This window comes from Periplaneta americana, chromosome 2, assembly GCF_040183065.1.
Source record: "Periplaneta americana isolate PAMFEO1 chromosome 2, P.americana_PAMFEO1_priV1, whole genome shotgun sequence".
NCBI classification, from domain to species: domain Eukaryota; kingdom Metazoa; phylum Arthropoda; class Insecta; order Blattodea; family Blattidae; genus Periplaneta; species Periplaneta americana.
In genome coordinates this window covers 134,750,799-134,777,003 of record NC_091118.1, presented here as the reverse complement: position 1 = coordinate 134,777,003, position 26,205 = coordinate 134,750,799, and the positions used below count along the sequence as shown (strand labels likewise).

Sequence of the window (26,205 nt, the reverse complement as noted above, 5' to 3'; positions counted from 1 at the left end):
AGAACCCTCAGCATCCTCTCTTTACACCAAAGATTCCACCTTGACTCGAACGGAGATCGAACTCGGGGTCGCCACTGTGAAAGGCACAGCGGCTAAGCACTTAGCCTCAAGGGGGCTTCGTTTTTTTTTGTCCCCCTCCCCCCGGTTTGCGGGATTTTAAGGAGAGAAAAATTCTTGGCTTGGTTTCCTTCGGAAGGTAATAAAAATCGACACAACAAAGAATCCTCGACCCGACTAAAGCAAAGCTTCGTGGCGGCAATGAGGGCGGATGGATGTGAACGAGCCGCAGAGAGTGCAGATCCTGATGCTGGAAAGAAATAAGCGAGGACAATAACCTCCCAGCTATTTCTTGTAGGCCTACCACCAAGTTCCCCGTCTGGCGACAAATACCTATTCAGATAAAGTAACCTATCGTAAGACCTCAACTTCAGAGCTATTTACTCGAAAGTAAGACCCCCATCGATTATAAGACCCTCCTAATTTCTTAAAATATTGTTTTATAAAAATGTTTTGTATGCAAATATTAGACCCATAAGAAAATATCAGTAATATAATAATAATGTATTCTAAGTGAGGCAGAAACTGTAAGCTTTTCAGAAAATCGTCAAGAGAATGCAATAGATCCCGAAGTCACTAAAGAACGGTACGTGGAATACTGTTAGGTTCAGTCTAAGGACTGTTAGGTTCAGTCCAAGGACAGACTTCACCCTCTTTCAGTAACTTTGCGAAAACAATGAGACCGCAGGAGTGTCAAAGCTGGCCGTTCAGTTTATCCTTTCTACCTAAGCATGCCTTTCAGTATTACAGCTCATAAAATCAGTAACCACCGATAGTCTTGTGCCTGAGTGTTGTAGTGCTTTCAAGTGCCTGCAGATACTGCATAAGAAAATGTATTTTATTTGTTTTATTAAATAACGGTCACATACCTAGTTATGTAAATTTAAACATCTAAATATCTTTAGATTTCGTCTGTGTTAGTAAAAAAAGTAAATCCATGGCGCTACAGCCCATGAAGGGCCAAAACCGACCAGCCGGCTGCTGGCCTCACGTCCACATGCCGAAGCAGAGGTGGACGATCATCCAACCAGAATAGAGGTATCGTGTGGTTAGCACGATGATCCCCTCCCAACCGTTATAGCTGGTTTGCGAAACCGGATTTTCGCTACCTATCGTAGCTCCCCAAGTGCATCACGATGCTGGGTGGCCACCGGTCCCATACACTGGCCGAAATTTAATGAGAAAACTTCTTCCCCCATGATGACTTGAACCAGCGCGCATTCCGTAACGCGAGTCCTAGGCAGGATGCCTTAGACCACGATGCCACGGCGCGGGACCGTCTGTGTTAGTACAATGGAAGAATCTTTACTTAATTACAATCTAAGTCCTCAAATTGTGTTTTCATGTTTTTATATATTTGATTTTAAAACTCCGTTGCGAATATAACACCCTTTCAAATTAAAAAATTGTAAAAAATTCTGGTAAAAAGTTGGGGTCTTATTTTCGAGTATACACGGTACTATGATGGGCAAAGCAGAAATTGGTACAGTAAGCCTACGAAAAATATTAAATTTAATTCTTAACTGTAAATCATCGTTTGTTTTATGAAATCTATGTAACAGTACAGGGCGTAATTTTTCAGAAGGAAGAAAATAGTTATTTATGAGAAGTTCATAAAAGTTCTCTTTTTGGCACGCCTCATTTCACAAACTTTACAGTCGTGTCAAGAAGATGACTTTACGAATGTGTCCTACAATATTTTTTCTACGATTGTACGTGAAGTGCAATTTCACGCACTGTTAGCAGTGTGTGAAGTGATCCTTTTCAATACCAGTGCTTGAAGGGAGCGTAGTGTGCGTGACGTAAGAATTTGAGGTTATCGAAGGAAAAAAATCATTGTCTGGTACACATTCGTGAAGTTGTACTTTGACAACCTTGTAGTATTTTGACAATAAAACCTATACTTCTGTCAAAATACTACTCATTTCACGAACTTGTATCACAAATTACTATTTTCTACGGTAGCATAAATTTACATTAAATAAATATTTCAAGTTTGAGAGGTTATAAGATCACAATGTCGTGACCATCTAAACTCAGAACCATTAAGAAGTAATTATCCATGGAATGGCAGCCTGTTTTATTCATGTTCAAGATTTCATGGCCGTCTAAACTGGCCTTACTGAATGCATTTTGTACATGTGTGTGTGTGTGTGTGTGTGTGTGTGTCTAATGCCTACCAACTTCACTTTTGTGATACGGGTCCCGCATACTGCGGATAGATGGCAGGACTGTGACCATTTTCAAGTCATCACTTCAGCTGGCCACGTTATCTATGATGTGTATCTGTGAAGAATTATGTCATGTAGTAGGGCGAGTATATGTGTAGAAGTATAGGGAATGAGTGAGGATAATGATGATAAGGAAGGGAGAAGGGGAAACTCGGTGCCGGCACGTAGCTTACTCCTGTCGAATAGCGCCAAAGGGGCCGCCAGGCTTAACGTCCCCATCCGACGGACGAATCACTGTCAACAGTGACATATGCCTTCCCTTTATATGCACTGCGGAGAGATTTGGAATTTAACCCAGGCATATTGGTGCACAATTTAGTGATTATAAGTTGTGCATCTTTCGTAGTCCCGAGAGGGAAATTTTACATGAAAATTTCTAACCCCGCCGGGAATCGAACCCAGGCCGGCTAGTCTGGAGGCAGACGCGCTACCACAGAAGCTAACTCGGCGGACTCAAAAATTTGTACATTGAATATTACGTTTTCTTTGGCAGTGCGTAAAATGAATAGCAATGCCTAAAGTAATTACTTACTTTTTTAGGCACTAGAGTTTTAAAGACTCGCTTTGGGCTCTGATAAGTGGTAACAGTGGTTAAAATGCAACTTTACGCACTGTCGTAAAAAGAATTAATTAAACATCAATAGGTCCACACAGATCCCCGATGATGTCATTGATGTCCATCATATATTTTACCAACGTTTTCTACCGAATTATCTAATATTATTCTGTAGGCCTACTGATATTTAATTACTTTTTTCTTCCTCCTGAAATCAACGACGAAATATTCCATCAGCGTTATATTGATCATTCTAACAACGACTAGTTCTAGATAGCATGGCTTTTCGAAATAAAAAAAAAGATACACTGGTTGAGGTTATTCGTAATGTAAATTATTTACAAGGTGAATGGTGTGACAGTAATGAGAAAGAATGTACTTGAGTTCGAAGTAATGGGAATATAGGTGCATTTTGGATATTAGGTATAAAAACCCATACTATGCTTACCAACATCCGACTTGAATATTTGCAGTTTTGAGTTCGTTTACGTGATTTGCTTGCATTTTAAATTTATCTTATGGAAAACAAGATTTAAAATGTGTAGTTTCGTGAGAGTTGTTTTCTTATATTCATTTCTTCTTTCGGAGGGAAGGAGATAACAGACTGACCATATCCAACGTTGACAAAATGTTGACTGGTGAAGTTTGTGGAGTATATCTAGAGTTCTTCTCTCTCTTTTTCTATTTTCTTCTGTAGCTAGAAGTGACAACAGTGCAGTTTGTATTTCCATCCGTTTGTTACGTGCCACTCCTCCCTTTCTTATGTTAATATAATGGAACCTGTGTGTAGTTCCGAAACATTGGAAATGTCAAGTTCCAGGACACGTTGAATTATCCCAAAGTCTAATTCTAAGATTTATTATGTGCATGGTAAAATTTAGTTAATCACCATTGGGGAGATTGAAGAGCCTATGTTGACAATACTAAATTTCTTATGTTTACGTGCAGTTTTCTCAAGAATTATAAGAGCTGAATGATTTAATTTTTTCTAGTAGATATTACAGACCTAGTTTTATAGAATAGACCTTATTTAATAGCTGCTTCTTACTAAAATTTGTTTAAATTTTTAACTTAATTTTATTATTTAAATATCTATAATAATTATAGTGTAATATATATTCACAAAACTGTTAAAATTAAATAAAGTTTGGTTTAGTTTGTAGCTTTTGTTGTTATAAGACCCTCTGTGGAATTTTAAATTTTTATATGAAGTACTTTCTGAGAAAAGTGCACCTGAGTACACGAAAATGTACTTACTTACTGGCTTTTAAGGAACCCGGAGGTTCATTGCCGCCCTCACATAAGCCCGCCATTGGTCCCTATCCTGAGCAAGATTAATCCAGTCTCTATCATCATATTCCACCTCCCTCAAATCCATTTTAATATTATCTTCCCATCTACGTCTCGGCCTCCCCATAGGTCTTTTTCCCCTCCGGCCTTCCAACTAACACTCTATATGCATTTCTGGATTCGCCCATACGTGTTACATACCCTATACATTCAGGAAAAACGAATATGAAGTTTTCTTTATTTTCAGTTACTATGATACCGCCCTGAAATGCTCCAGCATCATATTCTTCGTCTTCATCATCTTCTCTCTTCCTCTATATGTGTCTTCGTGTTTTTCTTGCCTATTTCTCTGAGTTATAAGGGAATGACTGAAGTTTTACGAGAAAAGAGGGCGTGGAATGTTATGCATGGAGATAGGAAATGTGTGAAAATCAAGACAAGAACATAACTAATTTCATATAATATTCTAGACACACTTAACTATAAATGGACATAAAAAAAGAAAATTTCAGATTTTTCGTCCTAATTTGATTGTTGAAAATATGTGAATTACGTAAAAATCACAACTTCACAGCACAATTCAAACAAACAAAATAGTGAATACAGGAAGTGGGAAATATAGCAGTGTGACAAACAATTGAATGAAGTGTCCCTAGAAAAATAAGTGTTCGTTCACAAATGTTGCTCTATTTCTTCCAGAGTCATAAGGAAATGACTGAAATTCTGTGACAAAAGGGGGCGTCGCCAGAAACAACAGTAAACACAAAACTAATTTCATCATCATCATCATCATCATCCTTCACGAATTAGGCCTCTGTAGACCTGTTTCGGCCCCATCTAGCAGTCTTCTTAAAGGTCTTCCTGGTCGACGATGTCCTCTAGGTTTATACTGCATCATAATTTTTGGGGTTCTTGAATTTTCCATTCTTCTTACATGATCTAGCCAATTGAATTTGTATCTGCTGATTTCTTCTTCTACTGACTCTACTTCTAATTGTTCTAAAATTTCATTCCTTTTTCGGTCTAAAAGAGTATATCCCGCTGTCTTCCTGAAAAATTTCATTTCCGTTGCTTTGATTCTGTTCATGTCTTTTTTCTTTTTGTCCAAATCTCGCTTCCGTATAAAAGGGAGGGTAATGCTAGTGTATTATAAATTTTTATTCTTGTAGATTTTTGTACTAATTTAGCTTTTAATATATTGTTTATTATTCCTAGAATTTGTGTAAATTTGGTAATTTTCTTGTTCACATCTTTTTTCATTTTGATAAGATATTTCACAACCCAGATAATTGAAATTTTGCACTTGTTCGAGGCATTGGTTATTGTGTATTATCTTACTTCTGACTGGGTCTTGTCCTAAACTAATTTAATAATCATATTCTAGATATATTGAAACATAAAAAGACACAAGAAACAAAATTTCCAATTTTTGGACCAAATTCGGTGTTCAATCTCCCCTTAAACCTACAAAAGTTGAATTCATTATAAAGTGTTCTGTTTATATATTTTAATGTTTATCTCTAGGTATATATAACTTCAATCTTCATTTTATAGGTTATTTTTTTAAAGATTTGGGTATTGTGTTTTAGTGGTAAAATTATATAATGAAAACGAGCGAATTTATATGAAACCTATAATCTTGACCCTCACAACCTCCTGACAGGTGAACTTGTTCTATTGTCTATTATACATATCACAGTAAAGACTATGTCAAAGTCTTTTATTCAATATTTTAAGTTCAGATTTACAATATCTCATAATTTATTGAGTAAAGCTAAGACAGTTGTGGAACATAAATCGTGAAATTCAAGTAGGCTATAAAAATATTAAATATATGTATCTTACGATAAATGAAGTGCTTGATACACATGCGGAATTACCTAGTTTTTTTTTTTTACTTTTTTAACTAATTTTGTAAACTGTTCATTATGAAGTGGCCATTTATTTTTATAGATATATGAAAGTAATAGCATTGCTATTGAGGTTGTAAATTAGCACTTATTATCTTAGATAGCACTATAAATTTGTAGAAACAATTTAAAATTATATTCTCAGGGGAATTTTTGTTACTATAGAATTTAACTTTACCTATACCCCTGAAAATAGCATTCAGATGTTGTTTAGTGCTGTGGATGCCAACAAAATACTTCTGAAATTTACGAGTTTTTTGTTACTACAGTTACTTCAGTGTTTGCTCACAGTGTGTTTCCTGTCTGTATTCATAAGTACCTTAGCTTGCTTTGCGATCATCTTACCTTACATTCTTTTTTTTCTTCCTATTTTTAAACGTTTTGCTTGTGTTCCCCTCCATGTTCCAACATAGCGTTACAATTATTACTAGGTCTCAATACGAGTGGAACTTGCTTCCCCCAAAGATATTGGAAACATTCCCAATTTCCTTTGTCAAGTGCCACTTGGGTAGCTGACTTTCTCTTTTTGTTTACTATAGTGATATCTGCTCCTTCATTTATGAGGTACATGGTACAGTTCACAACTCCACTCGCAGCAGCTTTATGGAGGGGTGTGTCTCTATCCTTAGTGGTTGCATTGATGCTCGTACCTTCTTTCAGCAAAGTCTCAACGCAGTCCAAATCACCTGTTTCAGCTGCGTAATGTAATGCAACGTGCCAATCATTAGTTTTTGAGTTAACGTCAGCCCCATATTCAATCAAAAGCTTGACACAATCAACGTTTCCACTCTGTGCTGCGAAGTGTAGAGGCATTTCTCCTTTATTTGTCTTCACCGTGGGTGAAGCTCCTTTTCTCAAAAGAATTTCAAGACAATTCAGATATCCATTTTTTGCTGCACAATGTACAGCTGTTTTATTTCCTTTTGTTGCAATATCTTTACTAGCGCCATTCGCTAGTAAAACTCCTAAACATTCGTAAAATCCGTTTGCAGCTGCAAAATAAAGGGCTGTTTCTCCTTCGAGAGTAGTGTGATCAACACCAGCACCGTTTTCTAGCAAAATTTTAACGCATTCCAAATCTCCGTTTTGAGCCGCAATGTGGAGAGCTGTTTCCTTGTCCTTAGTTGCAGCATTCACGTTCGATACAATTTTGATCAACTTATTTACAACATCCAGAAGGCTATTGTTGACAGCCAAGTGGAGCGCGGTTTCTCCGCGGTTGTTCTCGGCATTGACATCGGCACCTGCTTTTATAAGAGCTTCAGCGCATTTTGAATATTCCTTCCGCTGAAGGAAAATGCAGTCACTGGACATTTGATCAGTTTTGGCACGTTTATCCATAGCCGATGTAAGAAAGTCCAAGTGTCCACAACTTGCTGCTAAATGCAGTGGCGTTTGGCCATTGCCAAGTCTTGCGTTGACTGTGGCGCCACTGTCCAGGAGTAGCTTAACGCAGGAAGTATGGTGCTCAGAAACTGCCAGATGAAGCGCAGTGGTTCCGAACTTGGTCGCCTGGTTGACATTGGCGTCGTGTCCAATTAGGAGATCCATGCATTGTAGAGACCCGTTCTTTGCTGCGATGTGTAGAGCAGATTGACCTGAAGAGAGCGTCGCATTGGGTGAAGCACCTGCGACCAGAAAAACTTCAACGCACTTGACAAATCCGTATTCCACGGCATGAATGAGTGGCGTCTCCCCGGATTTTAATACCATCTTGTTGACATCAGCGCCGCAGTTCACCAAAATGAGCAAACCTCTCAAATATTTTGCTTCTGATTCCGGAGTATAACAATTCAGCTTTGTAATTTGTTTACACCTGCAAGACTTACTTTCCACAGTTTCAGGAGGTGCAATTTTTTTAAAAAACATTGAAACTTGTAAGAAAACATCCTCAAGAAATATGGGCTTAAAGAAGGGTTTTGATTTCCCTTTTTCGTTTGTTTTCGTTTCTTCTAAATACATCCTGTAATAGACGTAATCAACAGCTTTGAAAAATGGTGTGCGACCGTTGCAGTCTGTTACATTAATATCTGTGCTCATGTCAATAATCCTCTTCAAACTGTAAGTGTAGCCACTCTCAGCAGCTGTATGTAGGAGTATTGATTCAGAATTGAATTTCAATCCCAGCCGTTTTGCAGCTGCTACATATTGATGGTATTCGCTTCGCTTTTGTCGACGACGTCCCATCTTACATCAGAACTCTGTGAAATAAAAGGAATGAGCGTCACTAAATGAAACATTCTCGTCATAATATACAAGTTGATTACCAAATAATTGAATTATTATTAACCATTGCTATAAGTAAAGTTTGTCAAATATCCACGAGTGAACGATTCTCTCCATCTGCAAAGTTACAACATTTCCACTTCCGGAATTACCCCACGTATTCTGATGGAGAAACCAAGAGCTTTGGAAGTCTAACCGACATATAATTATTAAGTAATTTGTGTAGGTCTATAATATTATTTTGAGCGAAACGTTTTTGAAGCGAACGGTTTATTTTGCTTAAGATTATTTTTATATAATACTTAAACGTAGTAAATAAGTACAATAAATTGGACTCAAATCTGGCAGACGGACGTTTTTTTTTTTTTGCATTCTTTTCATATACAGTAGGTACTGAAACGATCTTGTGTTTATTTACGAGTTAATTCAAGGTTAATGAACTTGTATAGGCCTATATTTAGTATGCACACAATCAGTCTTAATTTGTAGGAGAAATAACAGCAATACCAAGATACAAAAAGAAAAACAAATATCGAAGACATCATACCAGAAGGGCGCATCAACAAAACTGCAAGATTACATTAGAATCATATAAATATGGAAAGACTTTTCCTAGCTTTGTCTACATAACAAGGTACTTTCTTCGAGTCTCATTTTCATTGTAATTCTCAAACGATTGTTTTCAAATAGGCCTACAAATTTATTCATTCATTCATAGTGTTCTGCCCAAGGGCAGATCTTTCACTGCAAACCAAGCTTTCTCCAATGTTTCCTATTTTCTGACTTCTTTTTTCTTATATGATCCATATATTTTAATGTAGTCTATGATTTGCTATCTTCTTCTGCCCCGAACTATTCTCTCGTTCACCATTCCTCTCAGAAACATCCTTCAGTAGGCAGTTTCTTCTCAGCCGGTGACCCAACCAATTACTTTTCCTCTTCCTGATCAGTTTCAGCATCATTCTTTCTTCAGCCGCTTTTTCCAACACAGCTTCATTTCTTACTTCGTCTGTACATGTCACACGTTCCATTCTTCTCCATATCTACATTTCAAATGCTTCTAGACGCTTTTCTTCACTTTGTTGTAATGTCCATGTTTCTGCCCCATAAAATACTACACTCCACACAAAGCAATTCACTAGTCTCCTCCTTAGCTTTTTTCCAGAGGTAGGCAGAAGATGGTCCTTCTTCTATTAAAAGCTTCCTTTGCTATTGCTATCCTCTTGACTTCCTGGCAGCAACTCATGTGACTGCATATAGTGCACACCAAGTATTAGAAGTTGTTCACTTGCACAACTGTCTCATTTAGAATTCGCAAGTTTACCTTCTTTATTTTTCTTCCTATGACCACGATCTTCGTCTTATTTGCATTTATCTTCATCCCATACTGCTCACAGATGTCATTTAGCTCTAGTAGCATATCCCTTAGTATCATCTTCTCTTCTGCTAACAACGCCATAACATCATCAGCAAATCTTATACACTTTATTATTCGTCCTCTTACTATCACTTCTTTCATATTCTGAAAACAGTTCTTCACTAAATCCTCCAAGTATATTTTGAATAGGGTAGGTGATAAAGGGCATCCTTGACATATCTACTCCTCTCCCTATTTCACTTGCTTTTGTGTTTCTTCTCCTATTCTGACTTTGACTCGTTGTTTCATATAAAGATTACTGAATAGCCTTCTCTCTTTCCAATCCACACCTCTTTCCTGTAGAATCATTCCCCCAGCAGTTTATTCCAATCCACTCTGTCAAAAGTCTTTCCTAGGTCCACAAATACTACATACAATTCTTTATTCTTCTCTAGGTATCTTCCGCCCTTTTGTTCGTAGCAGTGCAATTGCATCTCTCGTACCTTTTCCCTTCCTGAAGCCAAACTGCTCTTCTTCCAACTGGTCTTCCATCTTGGAATATAAACATCGATTCAGTATTCGCAGGAGAATCTTCGCCGAGGGTGATATCATGTTCATAGTCCTGAACTCCTTACATTTTTTGGCATTAGTTTTCTTCGGTATTTGAAGCAACACTGCCTCTCCAAAGTTCAGGCCATTCCCCTTTCTCATATATTTCGTTGCATAATGAAAGAATTTCCGTCTTGTCTTCACCCTAGCATTTCACTAATTCAATGGGCATTCCATCAACGCCTGTTGCTCTCCCATTCTTCATTTCCCTAAGCGCTAGTTTATGTTCTTCTCTTAAAATTGAACATAGTTCTACGTCTTCCGATATGGTTGCTTTGTCTTCTATAGCTAAGTCATCTGGACGATTCCCTGTCAAATATAACTATTCTACATAATCTCGTCCATCTGTTCAGTACTTCTTGTTTGTTATTTCATTTCCCATTTCGTCTTCCATCAACCATGTGGATTTCCTGCTCTTATTTGTAAATTCCTAAAGTTTTTACTTCGCGGTACATTAAATCATATCTTCCTTTTTTCTCTCTAGATCGTCCATTTCTTTACATTTCTCTTTCATTCAGTCTTTCTTTGCCTTATCAGTTTATCTTCTTAGTTCGTAGTTAAGTTTCCTGTAGGTTTTTCTACCTTCTTCTGTGTTGATATTTTTCAATTATCTCCTTTTCTCCATCTTCTCCAACATTTTCCCTTTCTTAACTCTCACACCTTCTCTGTATCCTATTGTTTCTTCTGCTCTTGTCTGTATGCAGTGTTTTAGGTGAGTCCAGTACTCATTATTATTCTCAGGTGTGGATTCTAATGTAGCGTATTTTTCATAAAAATTTGCTTCAAATTTTCTTCTTTCCTCTTCGTTCTTCAATTTTTCCATGTTCAATTTCTTTGTCACCTGCCTTACTCTTATCTTCTTCAGACGAATATCTACTTCGCTATCAGCAGGACATGATCTGAGCTTACATCCGCTCCTGGTAGAGTCTTCGCATTTTTTAAGTAATTTCGTAATTTTTCCTGTAGGCTATCAATATATACTCTATCTGGTATCTGCTTTCATTCTTCTGGCATGTCCATGTGTATGTTCTTCGTTTATGTTGTTGGAATAATGTATTTCCAACAATCATTGCATTTCTTTTACAGAAATTCACCAAATATTCTCCTCTATCATTTCTTTTTCTCAATCCACATTTTCCAACTGTTCTTCCATCTTGTCTTTCTCCTACAACTGCGTTCCAGTCGCTCATTAGCATTACGCATACTCCCTTCTTCTCCTTCACAACTATCTCTTCTATACTGTCATAGCTTGCTTCCATTTCCTCGTCTGCTAATCCACTATGTGGCATATAAACTTGCACTAGCACAAAGTCCATTTTCTTTCCATTTTCTTTCCTAGTAGTCTCACCATTATCATCCGGTCATCTACATAGCGCACTGATATTTCTTTATCTTTCACACGTGGTCTCCGCATTACACCAACACCATGACTTTTTTTGCATTCACAATATAAATAAAACAATTTAAATTCATCACTCACCAACTCGCCACTATTTTTCCACCTCACTTCTGATATTCCCAATATATTCTGTTTCTTCTCATTTCTTCCTTCAAGTTTTCCAATTTACCTGCTTGCAGAAGAGTCCTTACATTCCACGTTGCAGTCCTCAATCCTATTTTCTCCACTGTTGGGTTGCTTCGTAATGCGTCCTTCCCCAGCATCCCCCTCCCGGACATCCGAATGGAGTGATAGTTCACGTCCGGAATTCAAACGCAAATAGGTTACATTCAAATTTTTCAATAACGCAAACTGTGTTACTTTGTCCTTGTGCTGTGATACTCTCGATATATAATCTTGTTCTACTGTGCGGATGGTAGTTAACTGCGAACTAAGATTTCTGTTTACATTCTGCCAAATTTGTAACAGAATTAACATGAGTACTGGAATCTACGAGTAGGCCTATATCAGCATCGGAAATTCGTACTACCTCCAGACGTCACCCCAGCCTATTTTTACTGTTATATGTGATACCTAGATGAAATGAGTGAGAAATAAAGTGTATCGGTGAAATGAGAGACTCTTTGATAGCGCGCACTTTGTTGAACGTTCTAATTAATCATTGCTATGCAGACGAAAGAGTTTTAGAAAGGATACAGGAATTTATTAAAGTGTTTCAAATAGTAACAGCAAATTCACACTATTATACGAACTAAACACCTCAAATATTTGAAACTTCACGAAGAGAAGATAGGCTACATGCTTTGAGAAGATGTTGGCACTTCTAACAGATTGTAAGGCCTGCTGAATGGGAAAGACAATTTAAAACAGATGACGGCGCCATTGGTTGTGTGCACCATAGAAGAACAGCGAACAGTTATCAGACTTTTGTGGTTAGAGGCTGTGAATTTTCGTGAAATAATAATGAATTATTCATGTCGGAGAGATGCGGAGATAGCAGCATTAGCGAGAGGAGAGTGTACACTTCGGAATATGTATTGTATGTCTCCTGGTTAACATGTTTCGGCCTGTTATGGGCCTTCTTCAGAAACATGTTAATCACGTGCGATAGAATTTAACACGAGAATAGTAATATGCGTTACAAGAGCGGTATATTGAACTTTCATGTTCGAGGAAAAGTTTGAAAAAGCGAAACGTAGTTGAGCTTTTTTAATTTCCGAGAATTGAAAGAAAACATACCGCTCGTGTATCGTACATTATTTTTTGCGAAGAGCGTTTATTACATACCTGAAAGAGGAATTTCTAATTAGTTGCAATGAAATCTCCATCTTAGTTTCTGTTCAATGACGGCAAATTTGCAAAACAAAAATATCTATCTTCAACATTGTTGCTTTAAAATGTTTTCCGTGTTTACTATACTCCAGCAGGCCGTGATATAAGTCTGTCTTTTTTTTCCCCCCAGTCTATGATGAGTCTGGAATCTTGTCGATTTTTTCACGGCTTCCTTAATGTTACTTGCATCACGAATGCAGTAACTTAAGTGAAGTTGTAGAGTTTACTTAATTTTTGCAAATATTTAAAAACAATAATTAACAGTGCAATTTAGGTGAAATTGCAGTGGTAAGTTTCCAATTTATAATTATTACTATATTGAACGTCTCTAAAAATAATGTTAAAAGCCTAAAGCAGTAAAATCAATATGTCACTTAAGCGGTAAGAAGAGGGAAATTGTTATGTGTGTTAGGTTGGGAATACTGAATGTGGAATTTTAGACTTTCCGCGGATTGGTTTTGTGCGGAAACCATGCAAATACACACGATCTAGCACAAAGACATATAATACACATTCCGAAGTGATTGTAGAGTTAAAACTTGTGTAATCAAGATGTATAATCGAGAGTGTACAATTGGATAGATGCGTTTAAGTGCGGGCGTACGCCAGTATTTGATGAGCAACGCTATAGTCGTTCCAGTATGATACAACTAAAAACATTTTTTTTCCGATGCAATAAATAGTCAGTGCAACGGTGTGAGAGATGTATTGAAAGGAGGGGAAATTATGTCGAAAATGATATATTAGCCTATATATTATTTGCATCTCAAATTGAATTATGTATATATTTCAAAAATTGAATTTTCTGTTACTTTCTCAAACACTGTCTGTAAAAACCTTTCGTGTTTTTATTCTGTTAATGTAACATTTCAGCTTAGCTTACTTTTGATGTGAAGTATTGTTGTTTCGTATTTTCGCTCTGGGTAGTTGGAATTGCTGTAGTATCACAGTCTAGTATATACAGTCGCGAAGCTCAATACGTAGTAAATATGCAAACATTAGATAGTTGCTCACCTCTAGGATCGCTAATATCGCCTCATTACAGGCAATGCAAAATAGTACCGTCACAGTCTATTGTTTTTAGCACCCTCAAAACTCAAGCTTCGTGACTGTATACAGTAGACTGTGATAGTATTTAGTATGTCGTGATACGAGTAGATAGCAGTTTGTTTTTTAACTTTCTTACAAAGAGACGTAATAATGACTTATTGCTGTGTTTTATAATAATTATTATCATTTACGTAAGTAATTCGGTTTTACAAGTTATTTAAGTTTATTCGTTGAATAATCTTATTAAATTGCACTCGTGGTTTCACCTTACTAGCTTAATTTCAGAGCCCTTGAGGCTCGTGAAATTATCAATAAGATGAAATAGCACTCGTGCAATTACTGCATTTAAGCTTGTTACTCACCTTGAACGTTCAATTGTTTTCTGGCTTTTCTAGTGAAGTTTAAAACTGCTTGGTTTATTCAATTTCACAAATTCTGAAAATAGAAATTAAAGCAGAGATTAATGACGCCCCATTTATAACATTTAAAATAGACGTGATTCAGGAGGAATAGTAAATATTTTAGGGAATAGTAGTATGTACCATTCTGAGTAAAAAAGGTTTATATATAAACGTGTGACCAATTCTTAATGAAGAAGACACAGCTGTTTAAATGTTACGCATAACAAGCCTTACAAATAGTATGAAGGAATGAAAAATGACTACGTACTATTGACTAGTTACAAAGCAATAATAATACATATCGCTTTTCTGAGCTCGTCTAAGTGAAGCTTATAATGTTCATAAGGGTTGTAGAGAAACAGCTTCACTATTTATAGTTCTCTTAGCTACAAGGATGGACGTGTTCTTCCAGCACATCGGAGCCCCCGTACATTTAGTCGTCCGTTGATACGTCATCTAAGCCTCACATTCCCCGAACGATATCACATGTATTGGCCACCAAGGTCCCTAGACCTTACTCCTGTCGATTTTGTCTGGGGGTGAATGAAAGGCGAAGTGTACAAAATCATAGTAAACACAAGGGACGAATTGGTCGCTTGTATTATGAATTAGGCTCTTCTCATAAAATAACAAGAGATCTCAAAAAAGCAACACATACTGTTGTCAACAGAGCGGAAAAGTGCATTGAATTTTTTAAATGTATTCGTATTATGTAACTAAGCACTATTGAAGCCATATACAAGGACGCCAAAACTAAAGTAAGAGTAAGAAACCAGACCACAGGTGAAATAAAATGTGAAGGAGGAATACGGCAGGGTGACTCCTTAAGTCCAGCAATTTTCAACCTAATAATGGATAAACTAATTGATAGCGTTAAAACAATGAAAGGTTATATAATGGGTAATAACCAGATAAGTGTCAGATAAGTGTAGTAGGTTACGCAGATGATGTAGTACTTATAGCAGAATCCGAAGATGATTTACAGAGATTATTACATAAATTTGTGGTGACATCTAAATTATATAATATGGTAGTTTCAACAGAGAAAACTAAAACTATGGTTATATCCAAGGAGCCGTTAAGATGTAAGCTGGAAATAGGAGGGACAATTGTATTATTGAACAAGTAATGGAGTTTCAATACTTAGGAGTTAATATACGAGTATCAAGTGATCGCCAAACGTATAAAAAGGCTAGAGAGCAGGTCATCAAAGGAGCTCGAGTATCAGGTTACTTAAGGGATGTAACATGGAAAAATAAGTATCTAAGTATAGAAGGAAAAGTTAAAATATACAAAACAATGGTAAGACCGATATTGACCTATGGAGCCGAAACACGAGCCACCACAAAAAAATAATAAATCAGCTATATACAACAGCAGAAATGAATACATTAAGATCGATAATAGGAAGGCGAGAAGAGATAGGGTGAGAAATAAGTAAGAGACCAATGTGAAATAATAGACATTAATAAATTTGTGAAAGGAAGAAAAAAGGAATGGAATAATCATGTTACAAGAATAAGGGATGATAGAATAGCAAAAATAGCCAGGGACATGAAACCCCTAGGAAGAAGAGGTATAGGAAGATCGCAACAAATATGGAAAGATGGCCTGCAATCAACATCTAGTGAATCTCCAGGATAAAGCGTGAAGAAAAACAGGTTACGACCTATATAAAAGAAGAAGAAGAGAAAAGAAGAAGAAGAAGTAACTAAGCAATAAATGTATTAATTAAAGCGTTCGTCTATCGTTCTTGCCACTTTCTATGCTTACGGAAACCAGCTATAATGGTTGGGGGGGGGGAAATCATCGTACTAACCACACGATACCTCCGTTTTGGTTGGATGGTGTTCACACCTGCTGAGGCTGTCGCTCCACGGATGTAATTTTAATTGATCGCATAAAGAGTGAAAAATATATGTCGTTTGTGGTCTGTCCCGACAGTTTACATACTGATGAAGTCGTCACTGTTTAACAATTTATTACAGTTAATATTTATAATTAATATTTGAGGAGAAAAATTCGCTCTATAATATTATAATAAATAATTTATTACAGTTCCTTTAGTACGTATGCCTATTGAAGACGAAATACGCCAATAATAGACCCAAATCATGAAATATTGATAATAATGACGCAGTGCTGCTGAATGTCATCTACGTTTCACAACTGCATTCTTTGGACACTTATGTAGCCATACATGTGACGATTGTGAACAAAAATAACTTTTACAATAAGTGCTAGTCGCGATATGACCCAGATGTCAAAGCGACTATAAATAAATAGGATATAAAAAATAAGATAAAATAAACTTTTAAGTAGCGAGAGTGGCATGAGCCGCGCAAGGTACCCCTTGTGACAACACAATACAAAATAAAAACAAAAAACACGCACATCCAGCACCTATACAAAAGAGAGGGAAGTTTGCATTTCATTGACGAACTCTGCTTTATTTGTAGCAATAAAGCCTGCTACTTAGAGTTTCAGCGAAGAACGCTTTTGAATGGAAGACAAATATGTTGTATTTAAGGAAAAAATGCCCACGTTGGATTCGCGACCTTGAGATTAGGCTATGATCTGAACCTACCTTCACGCAGTATTATCACATTTTCCTTGCAAAGATTATTCCTGGTTACAATTATTTTTATACAGACATCAACAAATTAATTTATACCACCACCATCCACAGTGAATAAATTTTAAGCTGCAAGATTACCTCGAATTAAAATTGAAATTAAAATTACTAAACTTTTTTATCGTTATCAATTAATTCCAGATACAATAACATTGGCTTTTACTCCAGTAGAGTAGATATGAGAACGACTACTACAATTGCTAACGCATTATTCGTAAACATGTGTTATCGCTTTTTTGACTGGAGCAGCATCTGAGAAGAGCCAATCAATAAACAAATTCTTATCTCTTCAAAAGAAAGGTATCTCTTTGACACCGACTGGGTATTAAATGAACGCTCGGACTATACCTACTGGTATTTGTTTGTGTTCGAATGTCAACAACAGAGCCTGTGTCGGAAGAGGTAGGACTAGTATAATTGTACCATGGCACTGCTCTGTCCAAAACTTCAAGGTCTTCATGTAAAAGTAGATTCAAAAAGGAATATATGGACAAATTTCAACAGAGTTTACTAGCCATCCATTTCAATACTTTCAGGGTATTGAGAATATTTTTTTTATTATTTGCAAACCCCATGTCGATTGATGTTCGGAGTTCTAATTTAAATTTATAGCAAGAGCTAATACAAGTGCGCAAATATATCATTTAAAAAAAGGCAGAGATTTACGTGAAGAGCATTTCTTTAGAGCACTTTAAAAATCACATTATCCTAAAGTTAGGACATTTTCCTAAAAATTAATGGCAATGTTTATTTTGCCCAACTCTGTGAATAACTCTTTAAAACTGTAACTTCTTAAGTAAAAAAAGAAGGTTGCGTTTGTATGACAAAAAGTTAGAGGCGTTATTGAGCATTGCTGTCACAAAGGGAGATATTAATAATGTTGATTGTTAGTTATCACTCGACAATTCCGATTTCTAACTCGCATGTGTATTAATAAACATACTTATCTCTCAATCAGTCTGGCACTGACCTTTGATCCTTGAGTTACAACTCTCGATGACGCAACAGACGAGAGACAAGTCACTATTCTATATTAATAAACGTTACTACTCACTCATATAATTGAGTTTATACTATCAACTTTCTGAGTTAACTGAATAGGTGACTCAAAGCGGTTGAGTGAAGTTAAAAAATCGTAATGACGAGGTATATGATCGTTGTATAACGCAGAAAAAAAGGTATAAACATCGCAGAGAAGCTTGTAAACATAGTTACAAAGATTTGTACAAATTTAAGAAGGAGAACGTACGGTACAGTGACTAGCGCGGAATTTCTTGCAAGATTCAAATGGGAGAAGAGGAACAGCTCTCGATAATGAACTGAAAATGAGAATTTTCTTATGTGGGCGATCCAGGTTTTCAAATGGGCGTTCCAGAGGATATGGATATTTCCCATGGTACTGTGTCACTTTTCATTTCATTGTATGCCATAGATCTTGTGTTAGCATTAAAGCTTCAAGATATGAAACAAGAGTTAAACAATTTTTTGGTGAGATGAAGTGAGGCCGAGGATTCGCTATAGATTACTTGGCATTTGCCTTACGTTTGGGGAAACCTCGGAAAAAAAAACTCAACCAGTTAGTCAGTCCAAGGAAAAATCTAACCCAAGCCCGAGTGCAGTTCCTGATCAGCAGCTAGCGAGTCTGCCGACTAACGTAAGTTACCCTGGAGTAGGTTATTTTACGACGCTGTATCAATATCTCAGGTTATTTAGCGTCTGAATGAGATGAGATGTGATAATGCCAGTGAAATGAGTCCGGAGTCTAGCATCAAATGTTACCCAGCTTCTGCTCAAATTGGGTTGAGGGAAAATCTCGGAAAAACCTCAACCAGGTAACTTACCCTGACCGAGATTCGAACCCGGGCCATCTGGTTTCGCGGCCAGACGCGCTAGCCATTACTCCACAGGTGTGGACTCAGTGATAGAGTGTAGACCTACTCACATTGTACAGTAAAGATTTCTAAATTTTGGAATATCTTTTTACATGATGTCCTTCTATGTACCCCAGCCATTATTCTTATAGCTTTCTTTTATAAAACAAATTCTAACTGCTGGGAAGTTGCCGATTCTTTGAAATTAAAAGCATTTAATTTAATTTCCAACAACTGTCCAAGAGTTACAGAATGCAAAAAGGAAGTATTCATTTCCTGACGCCATTGAAGGTGTGAATTATACCAATATTTTTATTTAAAAAAATGAACATGCCGATGAGTAATTAGCAAAACAAAAAGGTGTTGCGAGCCTTAATGTATGAGCTACCTGCAATGTCAAGGAAGAATTCACAAGTGTGGATAATTATTTATATATTAGGCCTATACGGAGAAATTCGGATGTTTCTAGAGTAATGATTGGCAATAATGCCAATGCACTTCTTCTAGGTGATATGGATTATGGAATTCTGTGGTTCCAAGGCAAGACATGATATTTAAATTTTTGTTGAAAATGAGGTTTTGCGATATGTTGTGCATCCTGCTGGTATCTTTATTGTGGCAAAAGATAACATGTATATCTCTATTATTTTTTTGTTTAATCCATTGTTATGAAACATGATTCCTACGATTTTATAAGATTGTTCAAATTATATCTGTACATGCTCGCTCTTGAAAAGTGAAAGAAATGACATAGAGGCCTAACACATTTTGCCTTGGAGCCACAGAATTGCTCCTTGGCTTATTACTTTACCATCACTCCACACCAAAGAGCCTACAATAAATACATACCGGTAACGAAAGAACGTGCGATTATAGAGGTGTTTCGGCCAAATGAAGCAACAATTTCCAATTCTCCGAAGCAAAATAAGAGTTACAATGGAAAGTGTCTTTGATCATATTGTGCTGCCTTGTATCGCACGATGTAACTAAACGCCTACTTGAAAATTATGAAGTTTCATTACTGTGGGACGAAGTGGAGGAAGATAGAGTAGAATTACCGAACAGGTTGTATGTATCACTCAGACGAGCCATTAGAAACGAAATACTAATAATATACAGCGTACACATATAGGTAAGTTTATCATCACATTATATTGTTACACATTCGTAAGATTTTTTTTTTTTTTTTTTTTTTGGTGGTTCAGTGAATATCATGTTACAAATTCCTTTGCATTTGTCTTCAAGTCTTCAATGACAGGAAAATACTTCCTACTTCTCATTTCCGGTAACTGATTTAGTGAATAATATGTTGTGTTGTTTCAAAATATTAAGAAATGAAGTTTGAAACTACACACTTTCCTCCTCTATGATCGAAACAAAAGTGATTTTGAAACCGAATGTGACGAAGACTTGCCTCTGCAAGGAGCTCTAGTCTAAACATTGATAACTTACACAGCTATGTCTAGGCGATAAAATGTGAGTAACAACTCAGAGTCACGCGTGAGATATGGCCAGGAGGGGAAAATATTTATTAATACGAAATTCAGACTAATCACTCACTCGACCCTTTACCACTCACTGAGCTGTCCGATACATCTCACTCACTCTCAAGTAGTTTTATTAATATCTGCCAAAGTCTGAGCCAGATTTCAGGCAAAAAAGTTAGAAAATAAACTGAATATAGCCTACAATGAGTGAACACATTTCTTAGGACATTCCTTCACTGAAACAAAGAAATGCTGTTATAAATACACAAAGATGGGTACTCCGTGCGTGACAGTAGATCTACATGGCATGGGCAGATATTAATAAAACTGCTTGAGAGTGAGTGAGATGTATCGGACAACTCAGTGAGTGGTAAAGGGTCGAGTGAGTGATTAGTCTGAATTTCATATTAATAATTATTTTCCCCTCCTGGCCATATCTCACTCGTGACTCTGAGTTGTTACTCGCATTTTATCGCCTAGACATAGCTGTGCAAGTTATCAATGTTTAGACTAGAGCTCCTTGCAGAGGAAAGTCTTCGTCACATTCGATTTGTAAATATACTTTTGTTTCGATCATAGAGGAGGAAAGTGTGCAGTTTCAAACTTCATTTGTTAATATTTTGAAACAACACCACATATTATTCACTAAATCAGTTACCGGAAATGAGAAATAGGAAGTCTTTTCCTCTTCACCAAAAAAAAAAAAAAAAAAAAAAAAAAAAAAAAAAAAAAAAAAAAATCTTATGAATGTGTAACAATATAATGTGATGATAAACTTACCTATATGTGTACGCTGTATATTATTAGCAGGGAACGGATTTATATGGACTAAAAATATATGAAATATGTAAATATATATGTAGTTATTTTTACCAAAATATGGAATTAAATATGGATTTTTACCAAAATATGGAATTAAATATGGACTTAAAATTATAAAAAAATGACTATGTACGTTAAATATTGGTACATTTTAATCAAACTAAACAAAAAATATAATGGACGTACCTTATCTTCCAATGTAGTTTCAACAAAACACAATTTTTATTGTCTGTTACCATAACAATAGGTTACAAACATTTCTTTCAAGTGCTGAAAAGTGAATCTTCTTCTATTGTCTCTGAGGATAGATTTATACTGACTAAAAGAGCGTTCGACGTCACAAGAAGTAACTGGTACATAATTCAATTTCACAATGTCTGCTGGGGATAAGTCCAAGTTAATCTTCACTGTTGATTCACCACTCATCACAGCAACAACCTTTTGTAGTTCTTCATATCCAGGGTTTTTTGAAAGTACAGTGTCCACCTTAGCTCTTACTGCATCTGCAACTTTACCTCTACCACGATTCAGTTGTTCCACAGTACTATTTATAATTTCAAAACTTTCAGATAGTGAAAGGTGCCTATTTTGGAGACTTTTGAGCGTTTTTATGATGCATGAAAATGTATGCTGAATGTGAGCTAAGTCATTCTTCACACTTATGTCACAGGTAACTGTTTTCGCAGTATCAATTGAGACTGCATCTTCAGAGTCCAATGCAAGGAGAACATTGTTAATAGAGTCTATATGTTCGGCATAATATTCAACTGCTTCTAGCCATGTACCCCATCTAGTTAAAATTGGCTTTGGTGGCAATGGAATTTCAGGGTACATTTCTTTCAACACGTTAACTCTACTGGGAGCTTTGAGAAATACTTTTTTCACTGATGAAATCAACAAATCTACTTTAGGGAAATTGTCTCTGACCACTTCTGCCACACGATGAAATGCATGCGCCACACAAGTAAAATGAGTCAATTTAGGATATACAACAGATAATGCTTGTCCAGCTTTGACCATATAAGGGGCAGCATCGCTAATAAAGAATAACACATTATCGTACATAATACCCTTTGGCCACAGGATACCCATAGCTTCGTTGAACAGTTTAACTATAGTTTTGTTATTGCACTTTTCTAGAACATCACAATGTAAAAGAATTCGTTCAGAATATTGTTCAGTTAACAAACCGATAACTACATTACCAACAAGTCTACCTTCTTTGTCGGGAGTCTCATCAATGGAAACCCAAATTGAACTATCTTTAATTTCATCTCTTATCTTCTGTATTGTCTCATCGTAGATGGATGGAGCATACGTCTTCCTAAGTGTTGACTCATCCGGGATTGTATGTTGAGTATATTTTTCAAGGAATTCCCTGAAGACCTTATTCTTTAGTTTGTAGAGAGGAATATCAGCAGAGATGAGAGAACGGCACAGGTCGATGTTAAACTCAGATCTTACATTCGATGTTGTTGGTTGTGTTAAAAACAATTGTCTCTGCTTGGAATTTAGTTGTTTGTTGGCCTGATGTTTACTAGTTGTAATGTGTTGTTGCACCAGGAACTTTTGTGTAGATGATACTGCACACTGACACAAATTACAAAATAATATTTTATTGTCAGTTGATAAACCATCTTCTTTAAATTCTGAAATGTAACTTGTTAGTTTTGATTTTAAATTGACTGAATGACGTACTTTTGGCATATTTACCGTCTTTATAGTATGATTTACAAAACTGAACCTATGTGTACTCTGACTGGCATTTAACTGTTGAGCTGCACAACTGAAGTCTGTTAAAAATTTTAAATTAAATTAATACAGTTTTGTAACTTACTTTCCCATTGTTGATAGGACCGCTAATTTTCAAATAACTCTGATGTTAAAGGGATTACTGAACATGTGTTTAAATCTCTATTGTTGAAATGTATTTTTAAAAGTTAATGGAATTTTGTTTTGTTTTATTGTTAAACCTAATATAATATGGACTGTTTTATATGAAATATGGAAAATATATGGAAATTAACGAAAATATGTACTAAACTCTAAAATATGGAAAAATATGGAAAATAAAAGTAGGATTTTTCAACCCTACACATTGTGAAACATAAAGATAATGCAAAATATAAATTATATTAGCTTTATAAGTAAATATGTATTTACATATAAATCCTTTCCCTGATTATTAGTATTTCATGTCTAATGACTCGTCTGAGTGATACAACCTGTTCGGTAATTCTACTCTATCTTCCTTCAGTTCGTCCTACAGTAATGAAACTTCATAATCTTCAAATAGGTGTTTAGTTACATCGTGCGATATAAGGCAGCACAATATGATCAAAGACACTTTCCATTGTAACTCTTATTTTGCTACGGAGAATTGGAAATTGTTGCTTCACTTGGCCGATACACCTCTATAATTGCACCTTCTTTCGTTACCGGTATGTATTTATTGTAGGCTCTTTTCTTTGGAGTGATGGTAAAGTAATAAGCCAAGGAGCAATTCTGTGGCTCCAAGGCAAAATGTGTTAGGCCTCTATGTTATTTCTTTCACTTTTCAAGAGCGAGCATGTACAGATATAATTTGAACAATCTTATAAAATCGTAGGAATCGTGTTTCATAACAATGGATTAGACAAAAAAATAATAGAGATATACATGTTATCTTTTGCCACAATAAAGATACCAGCAGGATGCACACATTATCGCAAAATCTCATTTTCAACAAAAATTTAAATATCATGTCTTGCCTTGGAACCACAGAATTCCATAATCCATATCACCTAGAAGAAGTGCATTGGCATTATTGCCAATCATTACTCTAGAAACATCCGAATTTCTCCATATAGGCCTAATATATAAATAATTATCCACGCTTGTGAATTCTTCCTTGACATTGCAGGTAGCTCGTACATTAAGGCTCGCAACACCTTTTTGTTTTGCTAAAATACTCATCGGCATGTTGATTTTTTTTAAATAAAAATATTGGTATAATTCACAGCTTCAATGGCGTCAGGAAATGAATACTTCCTTTTTGCATTCTGTAACTCTTGGACAGTTGTTGGAAATTGAACGCAATTAAATGCTTTTAATTTCAAAGAATCGGCAACTTCCCAGCAGTTAGAATTTGTTTCATAAAAGAAAGCTATAAGGATAATGACTAGGGTACATAGAAGGACATCATGTAAAAATATATTCCAAAATTTAGAAATCTTTACTGTACATTGTGAGTAGGTCTACACTCTTTCACTGAGTTCACACCTGTGGAGTAATGGCTAGAGCGTCTGGCCGCGAAACCAGGTGGCCCGGGTTCGAATCTCGGTCAGGGTAAGTTACTTAGTTGAGGTTTTTTTTCCGAGGTTTTCCCTCAACCCAAATTTGAGCAAAAGCTGGGTAACATTCGATGCTAGACCCCGAACTCATTTCACTGGCATTATCACATCTCATCTCATTCAGACGCTAAATAACCTGAGATGTTGATAAAGCGTCGTAAAATAACCTACTCCAGGGTAACTTACGTTAGTCGGCAGACTCGCTAGCTGCTGATCAGGAACTGCACTCGGGCTTGGGTTAGATTTTTCCTTGGACTGATTACCTGGTTAGTTTTTTTTTTTTTTCCCCCCCCCCCCGAGGTTTCCCCAAACGTAAGGCAAATGCCAAATAATCTATAGCGAATCCTCGGCCTCACTTCATCTCACCAAAAAATTGTTTAACTCTTGTTTCGTATCTTGAAGCTTTAATGCTAACACAAGATCTATGGAATACAATGAAATGAAAAGTGACACGGTACCATGGGAAATATCCATATCCTCTTGAACGCCCATTTGAAAACCTGGATCGCCCACAAATAGTAAGAAAATGCTCATTTTCATTTCATTATCGAGAGCTCTTCCTCTTCTGCCATTTGAATCTTGCAAGAAATTCCGCGCCAGTCACTGTACGTTCTCCTTAAATTTGTACAAATCTTTGTAACTATGTTTACATGCTTGTCTACGATGTTTATACCTTTTCTTCTGCGTTATACAACAATAATATACCTCGTCATTACGATTTTTTAACTTCACTCAACCGCTTTGAGTCACCTATTCAGTTAACTCAGAAAGTTGATAGTATAAACTCAATTATATGAGTGAGAGGTAACGTTTATTGATATAGAATAGTGACTTGTCTCTCGTCTGTTGCGTCATCGAGAGTTGTAACTCAAGGATCAAAGGTCAGTGCCAGACTGATTGAGAGATAAGTATGTTTATTAATACACATGCGAGTTAGAACTCGGAATTGTCGAGTGATAAGCAACAACTCATAATTATTAATATCTCCCATGATTTCAAGGTCGTGAATCCAACGTGGTCATCACTGATTTAAGGGGAAGCTTACTGAGTTTTAACCAACTTTGGTCATTTTGTTCAATTTTTAAATACTGTGCCAAAAATCTTGAGAAATATATATTTTTTTTTCACTAATGGCGGCTACTTGACTGCTCTCATTTACCCATATGAAGCCAGTTGTGTAGACCAATTTACCGACCGAGTCGTAGCCCAGGATGCGCCATAGGAGCCAGGTCTATGCTACACTCACGACGATGATGATGATGATGATGATGATGATGATGATGTCGGGATGCCACAGGGGAACTGGGGCTCCCGGGGGAAAGCCTTGTTGCCTGGACCACAGGCTTGTTCAACATAAGTTATAAACGGAGGTACAAGGTACACCGGATCTACATACATTCCACAGGTTTATAAGTGCAGCGCTCTAGCCAATGGACCATAGGCTATTGAGGAATATTGTAGTGAAGATTTCACCACGATATTTTTATTCTAAGTTATAAATTCAGTTTGTCCCATATAAGTGGTTATTGTAGTCAGAATGCATAGGCCTATTATAGATTTTAAAGTGAGCGATCTTACCGCAAATTAATTTTTTTTTTTTTTTTTAATTTTAACTTGCTAAAAAATATTTCTGAATAGCT

At 36.3% G+C, this 26,205-nt stretch overlaps 1 protein-coding gene and 1 long non-coding RNA gene across 2 annotated transcripts in view; one reads left to right on the top strand and one right to left on the bottom strand.

The window, feature by feature from the left end:
- Window positions 1-26,205, top strand: part of LOC138694591 (uncharacterized) — a 210,131-nt gene that overhangs the window by 148,339 nt on the left and 35,587 nt on the right. The window lies entirely within an intron of this gene.
- The window catches only part of LOC138694586 (putative ankyrin repeat protein RF_0381), a 40,834-nt gene continuing 19,240 nt past the window's right edge, over window positions 4,612-26,205 (bottom strand). The window contains exons 2-3 of the mRNA XM_069818457.1: window positions 14,380-14,452; window positions 4,612-8,245 (exon numbers count right to left, since the gene is read on the bottom strand). Of these exons, the coding sequence (XP_069674558.1) occupies window positions 6,417-8,231 (1,815 nt within the window). The 5' untranslated portion in view covers window positions 8,232-8,245; window positions 14,380-14,452 and the 3' untranslated portion in view covers window positions 4,612-6,416. The remainder of the gene's footprint in view (window positions 8,246-14,379; window positions 14,453-26,205) is intronic.